Source organism: Crocodylus porosus, unplaced genomic scaffold (genome assembly GCF_001723895.1).
Source record: "Crocodylus porosus isolate Cpor-Errol unplaced genomic scaffold, CroPor_comp1, whole genome shotgun sequence".
NCBI classification, from domain to species: Eukaryota; Metazoa; Chordata; order Crocodylia; family Crocodylidae; genus Crocodylus; species Crocodylus porosus.
Genome location: NW_017728944.1, coordinates 968,565 through 986,499, shown reverse-complemented (window position 1 = coordinate 986,499; position 17,935 = coordinate 968,565). Strand labels below are relative to the sequence as shown.

General features: G+C 43.2%; 1 protein-coding gene and 2 non-coding genes across 3 annotated transcripts; all 3 read left to right on the top strand.

Moving 5' to 3' along the window:
- Window positions 1-3,919, top strand: CUNH17orf98 (chromosome unknown C17orf98 homolog). The gene is made up of 3 exons (XM_019550510.1): window positions 1-266; window positions 2,169-2,268; window positions 3,636-3,919. Exons 1-3 carry the CDS (start codon window positions 60-62, stop codon window positions 3,791-3,793), a joined length of 465 nt encoding a protein of 154 aa, XP_019406055.1. The 5' UTR covers window positions 1-59; the 3' UTR covers window positions 3,794-3,919.
- Window positions 3,920-9,880: 5,961 nt separating this feature from the next.
- TRNAC-GCA lies at window positions 9,881-9,952 on the top strand. Its single transcript has one exon. It is a non-coding gene; the product is annotated as a tRNA-Cys (tRNA).
- Window positions 9,953-10,224: 272 nt separating this feature from the next.
- On the top strand, window positions 10,225-10,296 carry TRNAC-GCA. Its single transcript has one exon. It is a non-coding gene; the product is annotated as a tRNA-Cys (tRNA).
- The last annotated feature ends 7,639 nt before the right edge of the window (window positions 10,297-17,935 follow it).

Here is a 17,935-nt window from a genome sequence, read left to right as displayed (position 1 = left end):
GCAGAGGGGGCAGACGGAGCCGGGGGTGGCACGGGGGTGGCAGTGCTCCCTTGGCACAGATGGCTTCCTTGGCTCGCGGGCTCCTGCGGCGCGAGAGGGACTTCGTTCTGGACGGGGTGGCGGTGGGCAGCATCGCCGGCGGCTACACGCAGAAGCTGCCCAAGCTGTGGTCCGCTGTGCCCCCTTACAACGCCCAGCTGGACATCCACGCTGCCAATTACTTCGCATCCCCTTCTGTCAAGGCGGTGCTGCGGAAAACGGAGCAGGTAGGGGGCGAGATGCCACATCTGGGCAGGTCCAGCTGCTCCCTACTTCCAGCCTGCAAGCAGCAAGGGCCCCTGGAGACCCTGCTGTCCCTGCGCGTCCCACGGTTGTCGGGGCTCTGTAGCTCCTTGGGGCAGGCTTGATGGCCGCAGAGCTGGCATAGACAGTGAGGGTTGGCGAGCTGGATCTTAAAAACCTCCAAGGATGTGCAGGGGGGCTGGACCTCGTGATCCGTAAGGTCCCTTCCAGCCCTTCGCGATTATGAAACTCTGAGTGTCGACAACCAATCTGAAGAAAAGCAAAACAGCCGGGGTCGCCTTTAAGCAGCAAAAAGTCTGCAGCCAAGCTTGCCCATAGCAGCATAGCAATGGGGGAGGCACAGACATGGACTCGATGATCTTTCGAGGTCCCTTCCAGCCCTAATGTCTATGCAATCTGTGAAACTGACGTCCGTCTTCAAAAGGATGCAGTTGCTAACATGTTGATTTTAAAAATTGCAGGTTTTAGTCGAGTAACAGGCATTTCTTTCCCTTATCTCCCGCTGCGTTTGGTCTTCAAAGAATAAGATGGTAATCATTCAGGTGACGGTGAACAGGGATCTGCTTTCCAGCTGCTTCCCACCCTTCCTTTGAACAGTATGGTCTTTGACAATTTAAGGATCCTTTTAATTTCGCTCCTAAATTAGGTGGACTCTGTATGAAGAGGACAAATTCTCAAAAAAAAGGTCTTGGTTCTTCACTTATCTACAGTCTTCTCTGTATTAATATTAGGACTGAAATGTGTGTGGTTTTTAATATTTGTTGGGTTGTTTTGAAAGAAATCTGGTAAGTTTTAAGAACTACTTACTGGCCAAATTTTATAACTGGACAAGATCTGTTTGCATAGATAAGTGACCTACAGCTATTGATGCTTTTTGTACCCCCACCAAAAAGTCCCTGCTACCCACTCAGTGTTGAATTTGGAATAATGAAGAATGATACTGATTTAGACTGTCTTGTTACTGATATTTCTTCTTCTCAGTTTATTAATTAAAATCTCACAGATCCTTCACAGAAATAACTATCCTTAGCCCATCTATAGATGTATCCAGGTGCTAATCCTGCAACATTTAGGTGCTGGGTTAATCTCACACAAGTGAGTGCATCATATGCATGAAAATAAGTATTTACATATTCATTTGCTTTGTGACAGATATGTGATGCTTCGCTTTTACATGTTGCGCAAGTGCCAAACATTGCTGTGCTTAATAAATAATGTAGGCTTCCATTAACATTGACTCTGGAAGCTGTATGAGAGATTTCAGACTTCTACTGTTGTCTGTGCTGGCAAGGTCCAGCATTTTTCAGAGAGCTGTACAGCTGTTAGCTTGTTAATGCACACCCTTTGTCAGTGCCAGAGAGGATTCTGGTCAGGTCAGGGAAGGAAACAATGCAGAATCTGGTGCCTTACAGATGGCAAACAAGGCAGAATGGGGGCTATCTTGATACAATTATTAAGATATTTTGCATGGCAGCTGATTCTGCAATTCTGAGGATGCAACAAAGATCTTGCTTTCTGGTGCACCTTCCTTTCTACCCTGGATGTCTGATGAAGTGCATAATCAGTGGTATAGGACTAATGTTGTCACCATAATGGGCTTGAAAATATGCAGGAGGAAAGGACTTTTTTATGATGATATATATTTTTTTCGGATCAACTATGTAGATAGGATAAAGTTAGACAAGTCTGAAGGCAGTGCTGTGCTACCATGCACTAGCAGGCATCTTCAAAGATAGACCCATTTTCTAACACCATTTCTAGATTAGCCAAAGCTGATGGGAGTTTAGCCAGCCATGTTAGGATCTACAGATGAAGTGAAACCTGGTATTGCTCTGAATGTTTGTTCTTTCTTTTGTTAACCACAGCAGTATGGTGGCACATCTAGGGATGGCTGGATAGTGGACTATTTCCACACCTATGGGCCAGGGCAGAGATACCTGAACAGGAGAAACTGGACTGGTGCAGGTAAGAGTCCCTTCCATACCTTGGCACAACTCCCTCATAGAGAATTTCTTTAGTGGAGCTAACTGCACTAGATAAAACCAGCTTTTGTATGTCCCTTTCTGCATCCAGAAATAGAACTTAGTTGTCCCAAGACCCAGTTCACTAGACCCCATTATAATGGGGGAACTGACCCCAACCCTACCTTGTCCTGGTGCCTGCAGTAGCCCATGCAAGTGGTTAACATCTACAAGGGGGCAGGGGAGAAAACTGCTCTGGTCCTCCCCACAAACTATGGTGCATGAGTTGGTGACAGGGTATGTATTGCTGTGACTGGGAGCTGTCAGAGGAAACTGCTTTATTAGAACAGCCTTCAGGCCCCTGAAGTTCCACTGGGATCATTTTGGCTCCCACATCAGGAAGATACAGAGATATGTTAAAATTTCCTTAAACCCCATTCTTCCAACTGTGCCTTCTCTAAACTTAGGGGTGTACTTGATAGCCGTGTTGGTCTGAGATGAGAAGACATACAAAAAATTAGAACTCTTCGTTCCAAAATGATACCTTTTATTAATATGTTTTAAAACTCAGTGTCTCAACCCCCATCACTTCAGGTCAAATCAGTGTATTAAAATGTGTTCCCAGTAGCCCCTGGCTTATCCTGGTAAGTGGAACTAACTAGGTGTTAAGTACCAGTGTATATTTTGCCATTCCCTTAGTGTAAAATGCTCCTCAATTTCCATGTGTCCTGTATAATAGTCCTACTTTACTCTGGGAGCTGGGTTACCCACTAAAAAAGAGACTGTTAGTAATGAAACTCTGCAAAAAGTGGACTTCTTAGTTTGTTGTCGGTTCTCAAACACACAATAATAATAATAATGTTAAAATTCAATTTGACCCAAACTGTAATCTTAAAAAAAGATGAATCAGAAATTCAAGGGGAAAAAAACATTTTGTGTTGAATGAGGAATTCTGTTTGACCCCAAACAAAAGCTTGTTATTGATATTTGTGTAAGGCTTTTGGCTTTTACCAGGATTAGTTTTCAAGACATTTAAAAGTAATAAAAAGTAACTTAAAAGAAAAGGTCGCTTTTAAATGACAAAAAAAAAAAATCAAAATGTTTAATTTAAAAAATGTCGCCAGAAAATAAATTGACATTTGAGATTGTGCATCTATCTCTCGATCGCACTCTCACTTGCACAAAATCTGCCACTCCCAACATGAATTGGTAAATGTTTTGGTGTCATGGTGTCTACATTTTTTTTTTCCAAAAAAGGACATTTATTCTAATTTTCCATCCAACTCTGGCTACTGTGAGCTTCCTCCATAGTTGCTGACTGGAGGGAGTAGTTTCAAAGGGAACTGACATGGCCAACTCCCTTCTCCACAGGCCATTCTATTGAGTACGTGAGCGGCCATGATGGTTACCTGGCAGATGTCAAACCACCGAGAGGGTACAATGGACGCTTTGGCTATCGTCGTAACACCCCTGATCTGCGGAAGAAGTCATCTTGCTTTGGTGAAGTCACTATTTTCCCGCTCCACTGAGGATGTAGAAGCTGCTTTGCATATGCCCTTGATATTAGCCCCTTGGGGCACAACAGAGTTGTGGAGAGAGCTCATTAGGAGTAGAATTTTAAAATAAAATGTAGTTACTGTTTGTTCTATTTTTAACATCTGGCTGGCATGGGTGATTTATTTGTCCACAATATGATCTACGGATGGAGCATTTGGGCTCTTCTACCAACCACTCTGGACTGAGGCAGAAGGGTGCTGCATAACTAGTTAGGTCATGCCCCTCACATGTTTAAAAAATAATCAGTTTTTCTTTCTTCCTGGGCAAAATGTGATGATAGCTGACATGCTCATTGCCTCATTTCCTGTCTGTATACAAACTTAGATAGCAAATTCTCTGTACTTGTTCACAAAATTTTGTGGGTAGAGACCCAGGCAAAGGAGGCACCTAATAGTTTTATAGTAGGCAGAGGATACTAGGGCCTTTTAATTCAAGCAGGGGTGTTAAACATATAGTGTGTGGGCTGGATCTGGCCTGTACATAGATAGATACACACCATTCTTCCCAAACCTTAACCCATTTTCAAAGCCTTCCATCCATACCAAAATTCTCACCTCCACACACCCATTACAATGATCGCACCTGTACTCCTGCACACTGGTCCACATTCCTTTCCTTGTTACATTTACAATGTCCCTTGTGTTTTATCTCTAATTAGAAGCTTTAAGCCCTTGGTTCATATCACTGCCATGGTTGCTGCCACTGGTGGTTCCACTGCTGCTATGCTCATCGTTGTCACTCCACCCAGTTGACTTGTTGTCTCCTTCACTATCACTGTTCACTTCCCCATAAGGGGAAACTTTGAAAAGCCTGTACCAACTATCCCTCTGCCAGGCAGGGTTGGCTGCCTCCTCTCCTACTGTTTTCTGGTGGTAGGACTAGGGCACATTCATTTTAGCTGTCTGCTACCATTTTAATGCAGTCTGCTACTTCAATTTCCATGTGCCTGTACATCAGGAGGTTCCTGGCCTGCAGAGATGCTCCATCCAGACCACTGGGCTACTAGTACATTAGGGAATTTGGGGTGTAGCTAGGGTGAAAGTGGGGCCTGCCTGGAAGGTGGGGCCTGCTCTGAAGGGTGAGTATAGGACCCCTAATTGCTTGTAGGTTTGGGCACTGATAGCAGGAGAATGAATAAGGGTTGTGCTGACACAGCCCTGCTCACCCTGTGGATGCTTGGCATGTTGCCATCACTGCCTCAAGTAGCTACTTACCCAAGCTCCTCCATTGCCAGCCCTGGAGTTACTGCCACCAGCCCCATGTCAAATTATTGCCACCACCATGCCTGGGATGGGTTCCACTGCTGCCATGAGTCCTGAGCCAAGGTTCCTATTGTTCAGATCTGTGCTGGGGTAGGTGGGGAGTTTGAAACCTCACTGAGTTAAAGGAAGGTAACATCTCTACCACTGGAGTGGTACACAATTCTTCTATGAGGGATTTATTTATTTTTTCTCTCTCTCTCTAGCACCTGCTTTTGACCAGTTTATTAAGTAGCCCTGGCAGGCTTTAGACTGAGCCATACACCAACTGGATTAATCTGGAAGCAGGTGTGGGAGCAGTACAGGAAAGATTATCAAGACTGGCCCAAAAGAGCTCTGCAATCTAGTTTAATCTAGCAGGGAGGTCTAGTTTCACTTGGGGCACCCTAGTCTCAGGCTACCTATCAGTGCACTGAGATTCAAAGGCTGAGCTCTAATATGTGTTTGGCAAAGTTGGGCAAGACTGTAATAGAGTGTGCTCTGCATTATGGGTGTTACGACCATGTGTGTGTGTGTGTATGTCCAAACAAGCCCTTGGATTATGTTGATTTTATGGAAACTTTTGGGAATGGGGGATCTTCTGCTAAAGGCAGTGCTTTGCTGGAGTGAGCAACAACAACCACCTAAGACATGGTTTGAGCATGCCATGATAAAACAGCAGCAACTGATCTATACTTGTACTCCCACCTGCAAAATTCTTAGTGAAGCCATGAGTCCACTTGAACCTAGTGACCCTTCAGCATTAAGGCATGCTAATTTCTGTAGCCAAGGGAATGACATAGCTATCATCATGTCTGACCAACTTTGGATCTGTGGTCTCAATGGCCAAGAACCCATTTACAGTCGGTATGTTTTTGATGCTCTGGATTCCTATTGGATGTCTCCAGGTTTAACTTGTGAATCATGTATAGATATCTGTACACCAATGTATAGATATCTGTACGCTAATATTGCACGGCATGCTTGAAAGGATCCGTTGCCCTTGTTGGAAAAAAACCTGCTTTAACTGATCTGTTATCCTGCTCCTTGTGGGGCTGAGACTGTTGATCATAAATATTATGCAGAAAAATATCTAGTGTAAGCATAGGACACGGAACCTGAAGTTCCCAGTCAACATGAAAATAAAACAGCTTTTCCTGGCAGACAGAGAAAAGGATCTGTTGCTTAGCTGGACTGGCACAAAGACCTCCTGGCAGGAGACCTGTCATGTTTTGGGTTCTGATCCTGCAGATTTTGCTTTTGGAAAAATATCTATCTATCTATATGGTTATATATATCTACACTCTGAGTATCACCCCACAAAGAAGAAAAATGTAACCTGTTACAAAAACTACATCTGCACAGTCCGCACACCTGTACAAAGGCCCACTGGACACCCGAACCCCTTACAATATTTGCACCGCACACCACACACCCAAACTCTGGTCTCTCAAACCAGGCAACCCCTTCCTTTCATCCCCACCCCACTTGCAGGGTCACAAACTTAGTTCACTTGTCCATGTCGCTGTTGCTGCAGCTCCTGCTGGAGGGCCCACTGCTGCTGTCGCTGTCCTCAGTTTCATTTGTCTCTTCCTCTTCCTCGCTGTCACTGCCCCCTTCCCTGCTAGTGGGGAACTGGAAGATCCTGTGCCATCATGAATGACTGGTACCTCCTGAGACTGGGGGGAGGGACAATGTATGAGCACCAGCATTGGCAGCAGGGTGGCGAGTGGCGACTGCCAGCAGAAGCTGGTGGCAGTGATGGTGGTGGTGAGCTGAAACCACCTGAAGAAGCCGGTGACAGAACTGACGGCAGGAAGTGGGGTGGCGAGCGGCTATTGCCTGCAGAAGCCTGCAGTAGCAGCAGAGGCAGCGGCCAATCTCAGGGGGGAACGTGCCCCCCTGCACCCCTTTTACATGTCGCCTATGCATGCCATGTGTCTCTGTGCCTGGTGACTTTGGCCATGTTCTCTCCATCCTCTACTGATTTCTGGTAGTAGGTCTGGAGTTTGCTCAGAGCCATTTTCACATAGCCTACCACATCTACATCCATGTGCCTGTAGATCAGGAAGTTCCTGGCTTTCCACAGGATGTTCCTGATGCAAAACACAAACTGGTTGAAATGGGCCAATGGGTTCCCCTGGTGTTTGGTGAGGTGCCCATATAGCGCTGCTTCTCTGGTTAGCCAGCTGGCACCAGTCACTGCTTCGCAGAGCTATGCTGCAGCTCCACAACAGAGCTCTGTTGGCTTTGTTAGGGCTTTGTGTGGGGCAGAGGTTCTCAACTTCATTATACTTAAGGCACTCCTTGGAAAATGCCAGCTCTTAATTTTAACAATAATAGAGCAATCCTTCTGTTGTGTTAGGTTAGAATGCTTATAACACAATGAACTCCCTTTTGAAATCTCTGGCCACATCCAAATGAGTGCAGATGTTTGGTTCCCAAGGAACAACTAGCAGCAGTACATCTTGTGCCACTGCTAGTTGTCCCCAGGAAACACCTGTGCCACACACCCTCTGGCATGTGGCAGTTTACCTCAGACAAGGTAGGTGAGGCTGGAGCCAGCAACTGTGCTGGCCCCAACAGCCTTACCTGGGGTTCTGGGGCTGGGGAAGCTGCAGCCATGGTGCTCCTGCATCTGGGAGCCTGGCTGGCAGCTGGAGTGTAACTTCAGTTGGCCAGGCTCTGTTTTTGCATGCCACGCACTGCCTCCACATCCACTGCCCTGCTTTTTTCTACATGGGTTTTTTTGACCCCAGGATCTCCCAGCATCAGACCCCCATGCTGCAAGGTAGCAGTGAAGAGAATGCCTGAATGTGCAGTCTGTGGTGCTCCAGATGGGTCTACGGCACCACAGATTGCAACACCGTGCCCATCTGCATTGGCATGTACACCCCCTGAGCATGGTGGTGCAGCTACTGTGAAAAGGTGCTGCCAACACTGTCGACAGGACCGCTGGGCAGCCACTGCTCATCACCCCCTGCTTGCTGCTGGCAATGTCTGTGAGTGGTCACTAATCGCCACTGGCAGCTTCTGCAGGTGGTCGTTGACTGTTGGCCAGTGCTCGCCACTGCCCCCCCCCCGCCAACAGTGCTGCAGCTACCTGTGGCAGCTCTCCACTTGCCTCTACCACACTCCCACCACCAACAGCGTCGCTGCTGCCTGTGGGAGCTCCCATGCCTCCCCAGCCTCCAAGGGCATGCGGCATTCATGCCCATCTGGACATGGCCTCTGGGTTCATCTTGAGGATCATGCATAGGCATTTGCACACCTAACAGTGCTAATATTCTACAGCACCTCTCCTCCCCCTCCCCCCCACCCTTGATTCCTGCTGTAACCAAACTTTAAAACCAGCTGCCTGGCAGTGGCAGTGGCATTTCTGTTCAGGCAGTGTGGAGTGTCAGTGAATTCATGTTTTATTATTGTCTCCCTGATTCCTCTTAATCTCTCTCCACTCTACAAATTTTAACAATCTTTTCTTCTTCATAATGGTCTTAATGTTTCACTTTTCAAACTAGCCTTTCTTCTGCAATTTGGCTTTCTGTTAACCATTCCTGGTAATGTCTGTCTTCTATTTCACAGCCCTGCAGACTGTTTTTAGCTTTAGCTAAAAATCTGAAGTGAGGTGTGGTGATATTAGCTCAGGTGTAAAAATGATTGACAGTGAAATATTGAAGGTACTGTCAAGCCACTCATGAAGGCTAGATTTGGTTTTATGAATCTGAATAAGAGATGTTACATTTACCTATAATGACTGCAGGACTATCGACTATTTTTTGCCTAGCTTGTTGTGCTTTTTTTTTTAAAAAAATATAGTCTTTAACAAATTAGTGCACATTCAAATAGTTATATTTGTGATCTTAAACTGAATAATATCTAGTTCTGGCCCCCTACCATATTTGCAAAGCTTCTGGATTTTCTTTAACTGGAGATAAATATATGTTGTATTACATGTAATGGTGTGTCACACCCTCTGGTCCCCCCTTTCCAAAATCCTAGATCTGCCTACGTATAAAGCCCTTCTTTAGTAAATGCTTCTGTTATATCTTACATTGCAGCTGTGCTCTGAGTTTTCCATCAAAGTAGGACTCTATTGTTTAAACACTTAAGCATACATAGTCTCTGCCCTCAGGAGTTTGCTATCTTAGAAGACAAGCGATATTTCAAAGAGAAGGGGAATGATAGTGTGAATTGTTTATATACTAGTTGTGACAGTCTCATGTCCCCTCTGTCTCAGCTAAATTTTACCTTAGGCAATTAGTTGCTGATATTTTATTTTGACATCCCCCACTAAACCCCCATTTAATTTCTGTCTCATATTTCCTTTCCATAATTGTACCTGTGGTTTCCTGTGCTGTATAATAGTCATTGTGTTCTGCCCCCAGAGGTGGCTGCATTCCTTCTGTAAATCAGGTAGCTTGATACAGAAGAAAAAGTTCCTCTTCCTGTATTAAAAAGGAAGAGCTTGTTAGAGGCAGGTATATTTTGCTAGGTAATTATTTAATATGGCTTATGTGGTTTCAGGGTGTGCCTGCCATGAGAAAGCACCTAAGGAGGGGTGTTAACTAAAAGGCATGGGGTTAAAGCATTGTTCTGTATAAAAATTCATAGAGAGTTAGAACTATGTTATTAAGTTGGCCCAAATGACACTAATTCAAACTGCAGGAAGAAATATGTTTTTTTCTTAAATATACAATGAAAGCTAATGATTGGGTCAGGAAATGGTGCCAGGTACAAAGATACAAACTAATTACAGAGCCTAGTGGAATGTAACAGAACAAGTATCCATAATTTACCTTACCTGTAAGGTTGGTAACAGGTGGGGGTATAGCTCAGGGGTAGAGCATTTGACTGCAGATCAAGAGGTCCTCGGTTCAAATCCGGGTGCCCCCTCCTTTTTCTTTAAAAAATTAAAAATACTTACTGTTTAGGCACTTTTTAACTGTTCCCACAACATGATATCTCTTTTATTAGTTTTTAACCTGTGGCAAACAAATAGGCTACTAATGAAAAGTAGTTTAGCATTGTGGGAATTGTAAATAGAAATATGGCTATTTCATTAAATGGTATTTAATATGCCAATAAAATTTCCATGATTTTAGATGCAAAAGTAGAACAATGGTAATTGATGTGAGAAGAATCCTTTAAGAAAGAGGCTGAACAGAGGGGGTATAGCTCAGTGGTAGAGCATTTGACTGCAGATCAAGAGGTCCCTAGTTCAAACCTGGGTGCCCTCTTTCAGGGCTAACTTTTTTTTAGGTGGTGTCTTAGAGTATGTTAGCATTTTAAAGGTAGAGCTTTATTTTCTAGTATGACAATTGCCTTTGGCCCTTCCATTTTTGGCTGGCTTAACTTTAGGTGCCTGAAAGAAGCTTGATCTTTAAAGAGCTCTGACCACAGTATTGTTTGTTTATTTTAATCTGGGCTATTTAGGTTGCCAGCAAAATGTGTGGATTTGTTTTAACAAGCAAACAAACCCCCCCCAGATAGATACAAGCCTTAAAATTAACAAGGTTGGTCACCCACTTGAATCAGAATCAGCTGACTTTAAAGTTACTATTAAAGAGCATTTGAGAATGGGCTGAAATATCCAGCATGACTTTCACCCTAACAATCCAGCAGTCTTTGTTAAAAATAGATGCAGAGGTAATTTTTTACCATTGGCGTGTTGGATATCATCAGGTCTTCATGGGAATTTCTTATTATTATTATTATTATTTACTATGGGCAAGTCTACACATGCAATTAATGCAAAGCAATAAACTCTAGATCTTACTGCTCCAGAGTTTATCACTCCCAAGCACTTCATTTGAACATTCACCTGGGACCGCAGCACACTGAGCCAGGTCAGAGCAGTCCCAGCCAGCAGGGGACCCCAGAGGTCAGTCTGCAAGCCCTGGGCTGCTCAGACTCAACTCAATGTGCTGTGGAGGACTTGGTTGGGGCATAAGGATGCTCTAGTGCAGGGCTAGCTGGCAAGCAGTCTCCGCACTGAAGCAATCTTGTGCCTCAGCCAGCGTTGCTATGGAGTAAAAACTCTGCAGCAGGCTGGCACTTGTATTTATAAGTTTACTCCATCCTAATAGGGGCATATGTGTAGATTTGCATATTGCAGAGCTAATTTGTCTACTCCGCAATAAACATCTTGTGTAGACATGCCCTGTGGCTACATCTACAAGTGCCTAGGACTGCGCATTTGGTACTGCGCAGTCATTTGGTACTTGCTTTAACAAGTTATTTTTAGATGATAAATTGCTGTAGTGACAAGCTATAACGACGTAGTTTGTTGCTATGGCAACATACCATTGGTGTCACAGTTCATGCCCACCAACACTATGTCACCATAGCGATGTAACATTTTGTGTAGCTGTGCCCAGTATGTATTAAAGTAGTACCTAGAAGCCAGGGTCATGATCTCACACATATTTTATGGGACAGTCCCTGTCTCAAATAGTTACATTCTAAATAGGTAAGACAGATCAAAGGAGGGATTGCATACAAAGATGCAAAAAAATGACTTGCCAGGGCAGGAGCAGAAGTAAAAATAGAACCTGGTGGGATGGACCATATTGATTTTTTAATTAATTTTGCCTTCTTGTATCTGCTGGCTGGAAATCACATGAAGGCTAATAAATTAATCAGTTAATAACTGTAATGTTTGTATTAGCTGCTAAGCCAAATCCCCTTTTTTCTTTTAAGAATTAGATATCAGACAGGTAAATATTGGTTTAAATACAGTATATAAAAAGAGACCAAAATACTTAAATCTGTAATTTAATAAACAATTAAATTGTTTCAGCCAAGTTTCAGCTACAAACTTCTCCTTTAATTTTTTCTAGCTTAGGATATGGAAGTATAGCTCCCCATATCTAAACCATCTGGAGAACCTGACTGAAGATCAAGAGGTTCCCCAGTTCAGATCAGGATGCTCCCTTAACAGAAAAGCTTGATTTCTGGCTCTAAGACCTTGAGATAGCCAATCCTGCTGTCCTTGATGCTCTAGCACCTGCTCTCAAAAACATGTTCAGTCCAAAAGGAAAGTAGTTCAATTCAAAAGGAAAGTATAGTATATACTTCTGCTTTCATTACTTCCTTAATCCTAACCTTGATGCATTAAAAAGCCCCAGGTGCAAGGGTGGCCCTGATACTCCTAGGTTTAGGTCCTTTAGGTGCTTTTGTAATGATTAAAAAAAATAGTGCATATTTCCAGAACTGTAAATGCTTGCATATTTTTCAGTGGAAGCTATAACATTTACAGGGCTTGAATCTTGAGCAGCAGTTCTTAAGGCATAAATATAAGGGTAACAGTTACTTGCATTAGCAAAGCTCCAGCTGATCCCATTGAAGCACTATATTTAATTTATTTATCACTGATGAGAAAGCATTATGGATTTGAACTAGAGACATCTTGATCTGTAGTTAAATGCTCTACCACTGAGCTACATACCAGCTTGGGAAAAAAAATGAAAACACTTGTAAACTACATGTCAAAGAGTTGTCTTATAGCCACAGTCTTTCTGATAGCGGTCAATCAGGTTTAATTGTTTTGTTCTATGCTTTTCTCAAAATCTTTTGTAGTTGTGAAACATAAAATGACCCACTGGAACCAATTATAATCTCCTTAAATATCTTGGATATAATCCTGGCTCCATTAAAGTCCATGACCAAACTAGCAATATTTTTTTTCTGGGGCAAGGATTCCATTAATTGCATTTATTTGGTAACAGTCTGCATCTTGTTAATTCACAAGAAAGTCCATTAAAATGAACAAAGAGGTGTCATCTGTCATGGAACCATCTAAGCATAGTTGGACACTCCTGACTTCACCTCCTAGGTCCTAGACTGTGTATGTTTAAATTCTTTAAAGACCCATTTTTTTGCCATGCTGCCCTTGGTGAGACTCTGGTGCATTTGTGCGTAACCAGTATCCGTATGTTTTGCAATCACTCCTGTTCCTCAATATCTGTTTTAAGTATGAGAGTTAATGCCTTTTCAACAGCCTTTAGTCCAGATGAGTACTAGTACAAATAATCCAGAGAACAATAGAAAGTAAAAACTCTTCTCAAGCTGGTGCCAAGGCTATTCTATGAACTCATTTATCCTGTTCTTTTTTCTTTAGGCAAAGGGAGTATAGTTCAGTAGCAGAGCATTTGACTGTAGCTCAAGTAGTCCCTAGTTCAAATCCAGGTGCCTCCTGGAACTAAAATGACAAACAACCCTGCCCCTGCCCCCCAACAGCATCCTGTAATATTTTTTCAGAGGTTTTTGAGACAATGGGTGAGTCTACGTCAGGCTACATTGCTGTAGCAATGTGCTAGAGCAACATAGTAATCATGTGCATCTATATATGACTGCCAGCTACTTCGCTGTAGTGGCGCGCTCCCTGGTTATAGTAAGCCACTGTGGCAAAGCAGCAGCTAAAAATAACCATATGCCAATGCGTATGGCCTAGTATGGGTGGTTACTGCACTGTGCTTCAGTATTCCCAAAAAGGAATTACTAAAGCACAGCACTGTAAGAACAGCACCATAGGGCAATGTGTAGCTGTGCCCAATGACAGGTAAGGTTACAAGATTTCTATTTCAAATTTAGTTTTTCTCACCATTCCAATGTAGTCAGGAGTTGCAGGACATGACAATGCTTAAAATGAGTGTAAATGTTCAAGACCACTTTCTGACTGTGGACTATGCAACTTTAGGACAGCTCGTAATACTAGAAACTGAACAACAACAACAACAACAAAAGAAAAGAAAAAAAAGACCAATGGAAGCTGCTAAAGATGCATTCCTAGATGACAAGGATAAAAATGAATAATTGTAGTGTATCTGGAGTGTTGTTGTAGCTGTGATGGTCCAGGAAATGTCCCAGAGGCAAAAAATTTTTGTGTGATATCTTTTATTGAACAAACTATAGTTGAAAGAGCTGTTGGACAAACTTTCAAGCATCTGTCCTCAGACCTTAATGAATTTATTAATATAACTCAATAAATTATCTATAAGCTACTAAGAGGGAGCAAATCTTAGGACTAGAACATGTGTGTAAAAGTCAATCTGTCCCTAGTTCAAAGCTAGTACTTGCGCTTGGTATAGAAGAAACTGAGTCAGTAGGGCCTGATGAACTTCATTCCAGGGTGCTGAATGAATTGGCACACGTGATCCATTTCTAAGCACTAGGAGGAGAAGGTGATTAGGAACAGTCAGCCTGGATGCAGCAAGGGCAAGTCATGCCTGAACAACCTGATTGCCTTCTATGATAAGATGACTGGCTCAGTGGATGCTGTGAGAGCAGTGGACATGATATACTGTACCTTGATTTTATCAAGACTTCTGATGTGGTCTCCCACAACATTCTTACTGGAAAGCTAAGGAATTCCAGTTTGGATAAATGGACTGTAAGGTGAATAGAAAACTGACTGGATCACCAGGCTCAAAGGGTAGTAATCAATGGCTTGAAATCTAGCTGGTAGCCAAGTGTCCCAGCTGTCGGTCCTGAGGCCAGTTTTGTTCAATATCTTCATCAATGATCTGGAAGATGGGATGAAGTGCATTCTCAGCAGGCCTGCAGATGATGCGAAGCTGCGGGGGAGTAGTAGATACACTGGAGGGTAGAGCTCGGGTTCAGAGAGACCTTGACAAATTGGAGGATTGTACAAAAAGAAATCTTATGAAGTTGAATAAGAAGAAGTGCAAAGTCCTGCACTTAGGATGGAACAACCCCATACATCAGTACAGGCTGGGGACTGACTGGCTAAGCAGCTGTTCTTTAGAAAAGGACCCTGGGGGTTACAGTGGTCAATAAGCTGAATATGAGCCAGTAGTGTGCCATTGTTGCAAAGAAGGTTACCAGCATACTGCACTGCATTAACAGTGTATTGCTAGTAAATCAAGGAAAGTGATTTTTCAGTACTGGTGAGGTCACATCTGGAGTTTTGGGGGCCCCACAACAGAAAAGATGTAGATAAATTGGAGAAAGTCCAGCAAAGGGCAACAAAAATGGTTAGGGGGCTGGGGCACATGACTTATGGGGAGAGGCTGGGGGACTGGGCTTACTTAGTATGCAGAGAGAAGACTGAGAGGGAGATTTAATTACCTTCAACTTTAACTTTCAACTACTTGAAGGGTGGTTCCAAAGTGGATGGAGCTAGACTGTTCTGTGGTGGCAGACGACAGAACAAGGAGCAATGGTCTCAAGTTGCAGCAAGGGAAGTTTAGTTAGATATAAGGAAAAACTCTCTCACCAGGAGGGTAGTGAAGCACTGGAACAGACTATCCAGACAGCTTGTGGAATCTCCATCCTTGGAGGCTTTTAAGACCTGGCTAGACAAGGCCTTGGCTGGGATGACCTACTTGGGGATGGTCCTGCCCTAAGCAGAGGGTTGAACTAGATGACCTCCTGAGGTCCCTTCCATCCCTATTTTTCTATGATTCTCACAGCCCTTGGCAATAACATTTATGAAGTTGTAGGAGATGGGTGAGGTACTAGAGGGCTGGAAAAGGGTCAATATAGTCCCCCTCTTTAAAAAAGGCAAAAAGGAGGACCTGGGGAACTACATACCAGTTAGCCTCACCTTAATACCTGGGGAGAGCATAAGCTAAGGAAGAGGCTCACAAGGCTGACCACAAGCAGCCAGCATGGATTTACTAACAACAAATTATGTCCAAAAAACTTAATTTCCTTCTCTGACAAGGTATCTACTTGGGTGGATGAAGAGAATGCTGTGGATACAGTATATCTGGATTTTAGCAAGGCTTTCCAACTCATGAACAAATTGGAGAAATGTGGGCTAGACAAAACTACTGTAAGGTGGGTAGACAACTGGCTTTATAGCTACAAGCAAAGGGAATTATAATCAGGAGTGGATTCAGGGTGGGTGCCCTTTGATTCTTTGTCCATCCACAGTTTAAAGCCCAACTGCCTGGTAGTGCCAGCACCATTTTTACTTAGGCAGTGCTGAAGGAAGCAATTGACTTCATGGTTCATTATAATTTGTTTGATTCCTTCTGAACTCTTAATACCATTGGTGTTAACCATCCTCTTTCCTTTTTAATAGTCTTTAATGGTTTCATTACTCAAGCTGCCTTTATTTCTGCAATGCTGCAGGCTGTTAGCTGCTCTTAGTAATGTAGCTCCTTTTTCTCAGCCCTGCAGACTGTCTTTTTAACTCTAGCTAAAAATATCAACTCAGTTGTGGAAATATTAACTCTGGTGAACGTCCATTCAGGTGTGGAAATCACTTTCAATGAAGCATTGGCAGTACTATTCAAATACTCAAGAAGGCTTGATTTTGTTTTATGAATTTAGAAAAGAAACATTTAACTATAATGACTCCAAGACTAATGAAACAACATCTTTGGATTCTTTTTGCATAGTTTGTTATGTTTTTAAACATAATATATGATATAGCAAATTAATGCACATTACAATAAAGTGTTTTGTTTTTTTCTCTCTCTAATCCCAAATTGCATATTATAGTTCTAGGTGCTTACTTATTAGTGAAGCTTCTCTTTTTTTTTAATTGGTGAAAAATGTGTGTAGTGTTATATCTGATGAAGCATCACACCATCTGCACCTCCCTTCTGAAAATCCTAATTTTGCCCATGATTATAATGGATCCATTTCAGAATGGCAAGAGATTTTGAGTGGAGTCCAGGATGGGTCTGTTGTGGACCTAGCATGGTTAAATGTGTTTATTAATGATTCGGAGGCCGACATAGGGAGCTTTTTGAGTAAGTCTGTACATGAAACAAACCTGGGAAGGATTGCAAACATGGAGTATAGGAACATAATTCAGAAGGATCTTGACAAATAGGAAAGCTGGTTTGGAGCTAATAGGATGAAGTGCAATACTGACAAATGAAAGGTGCTACACCATGGAAAGAATAATCAAAAACACAAATATAAAATGGGTGACACCTTGCTGGCTGACAGCACTATATAGAAGGATCTAAGAATCTTGGTAGATCACAGAATCAATATGAGTCTGCAGTGTAATGCAGCTGCACAGAAAGCAAATGAGGTTTTGGGGTGCATCAATAGAAACATTAGGTGAGGAGACACAGGAGGTGCTACTGCCTCTCTCCTTGGCACTTGTTAGGCCTCATCTAGAGCATTTCTCAACCCATAGGTTGTGACCCAAAAGTGGGTCACAAGAATATATGAAAGGATCATAAACAAACTTTAAACATGGATCAACAAACTTTAAAATGGAATTTCTTTTCAAGGAGAAAAACACGGGAAAGCATGGCTTTTCCCTTGCTGCTTCTTCCCCCCCACCCCCAATGCTCCATACATACTCCCTCTGCCCCATACACTGGGTCCTGGGATGGGGTGCAGCAGGTTGGGAGTGAGGAGTGCTGGGTCAGGATTGGCCATCAATGTTTACAAATAGGTCCTGGTACAAAAAAAGGTTGAGAACCACCGATCTAGAGTATTGTGTGCAGTTTTGGGCTCCACATTTTAGAAAGGACATGGAAAAGTTAGAGGGTCCAGAAGGCATTGACAAAAAAGATGAAGGGCTTGGAAGGCAGACATATGAGGAGAGGTTGCAGAAAATAGGCATCTTCAACTTGCAGAAAAGGTGCTTAACTAGGGTCATGATAGCAGTCTTCAAATACCTGAAAAGCTGTCATAAAGAAGAGGAAAAACACCTTTCCTCTCTTGCTGCAGACAGTAGGACATAGAATCATAGAACCATAGAATCAAAGAAGTAGGGTCGGAAGGGACCTTGTAGATCTTCAAGTCCGACCCCCTGCCAGGGTAGGAGAAAAAAACTGGACTCAAATGAGTCCAGCCAGGTAGGCATCAAGCCTCTTCTTAAAGACTCCCAGGGTAGGAGCCAGCACCACTTCCCTTGGAAGTTGGTTCCAGCTCCTAGCC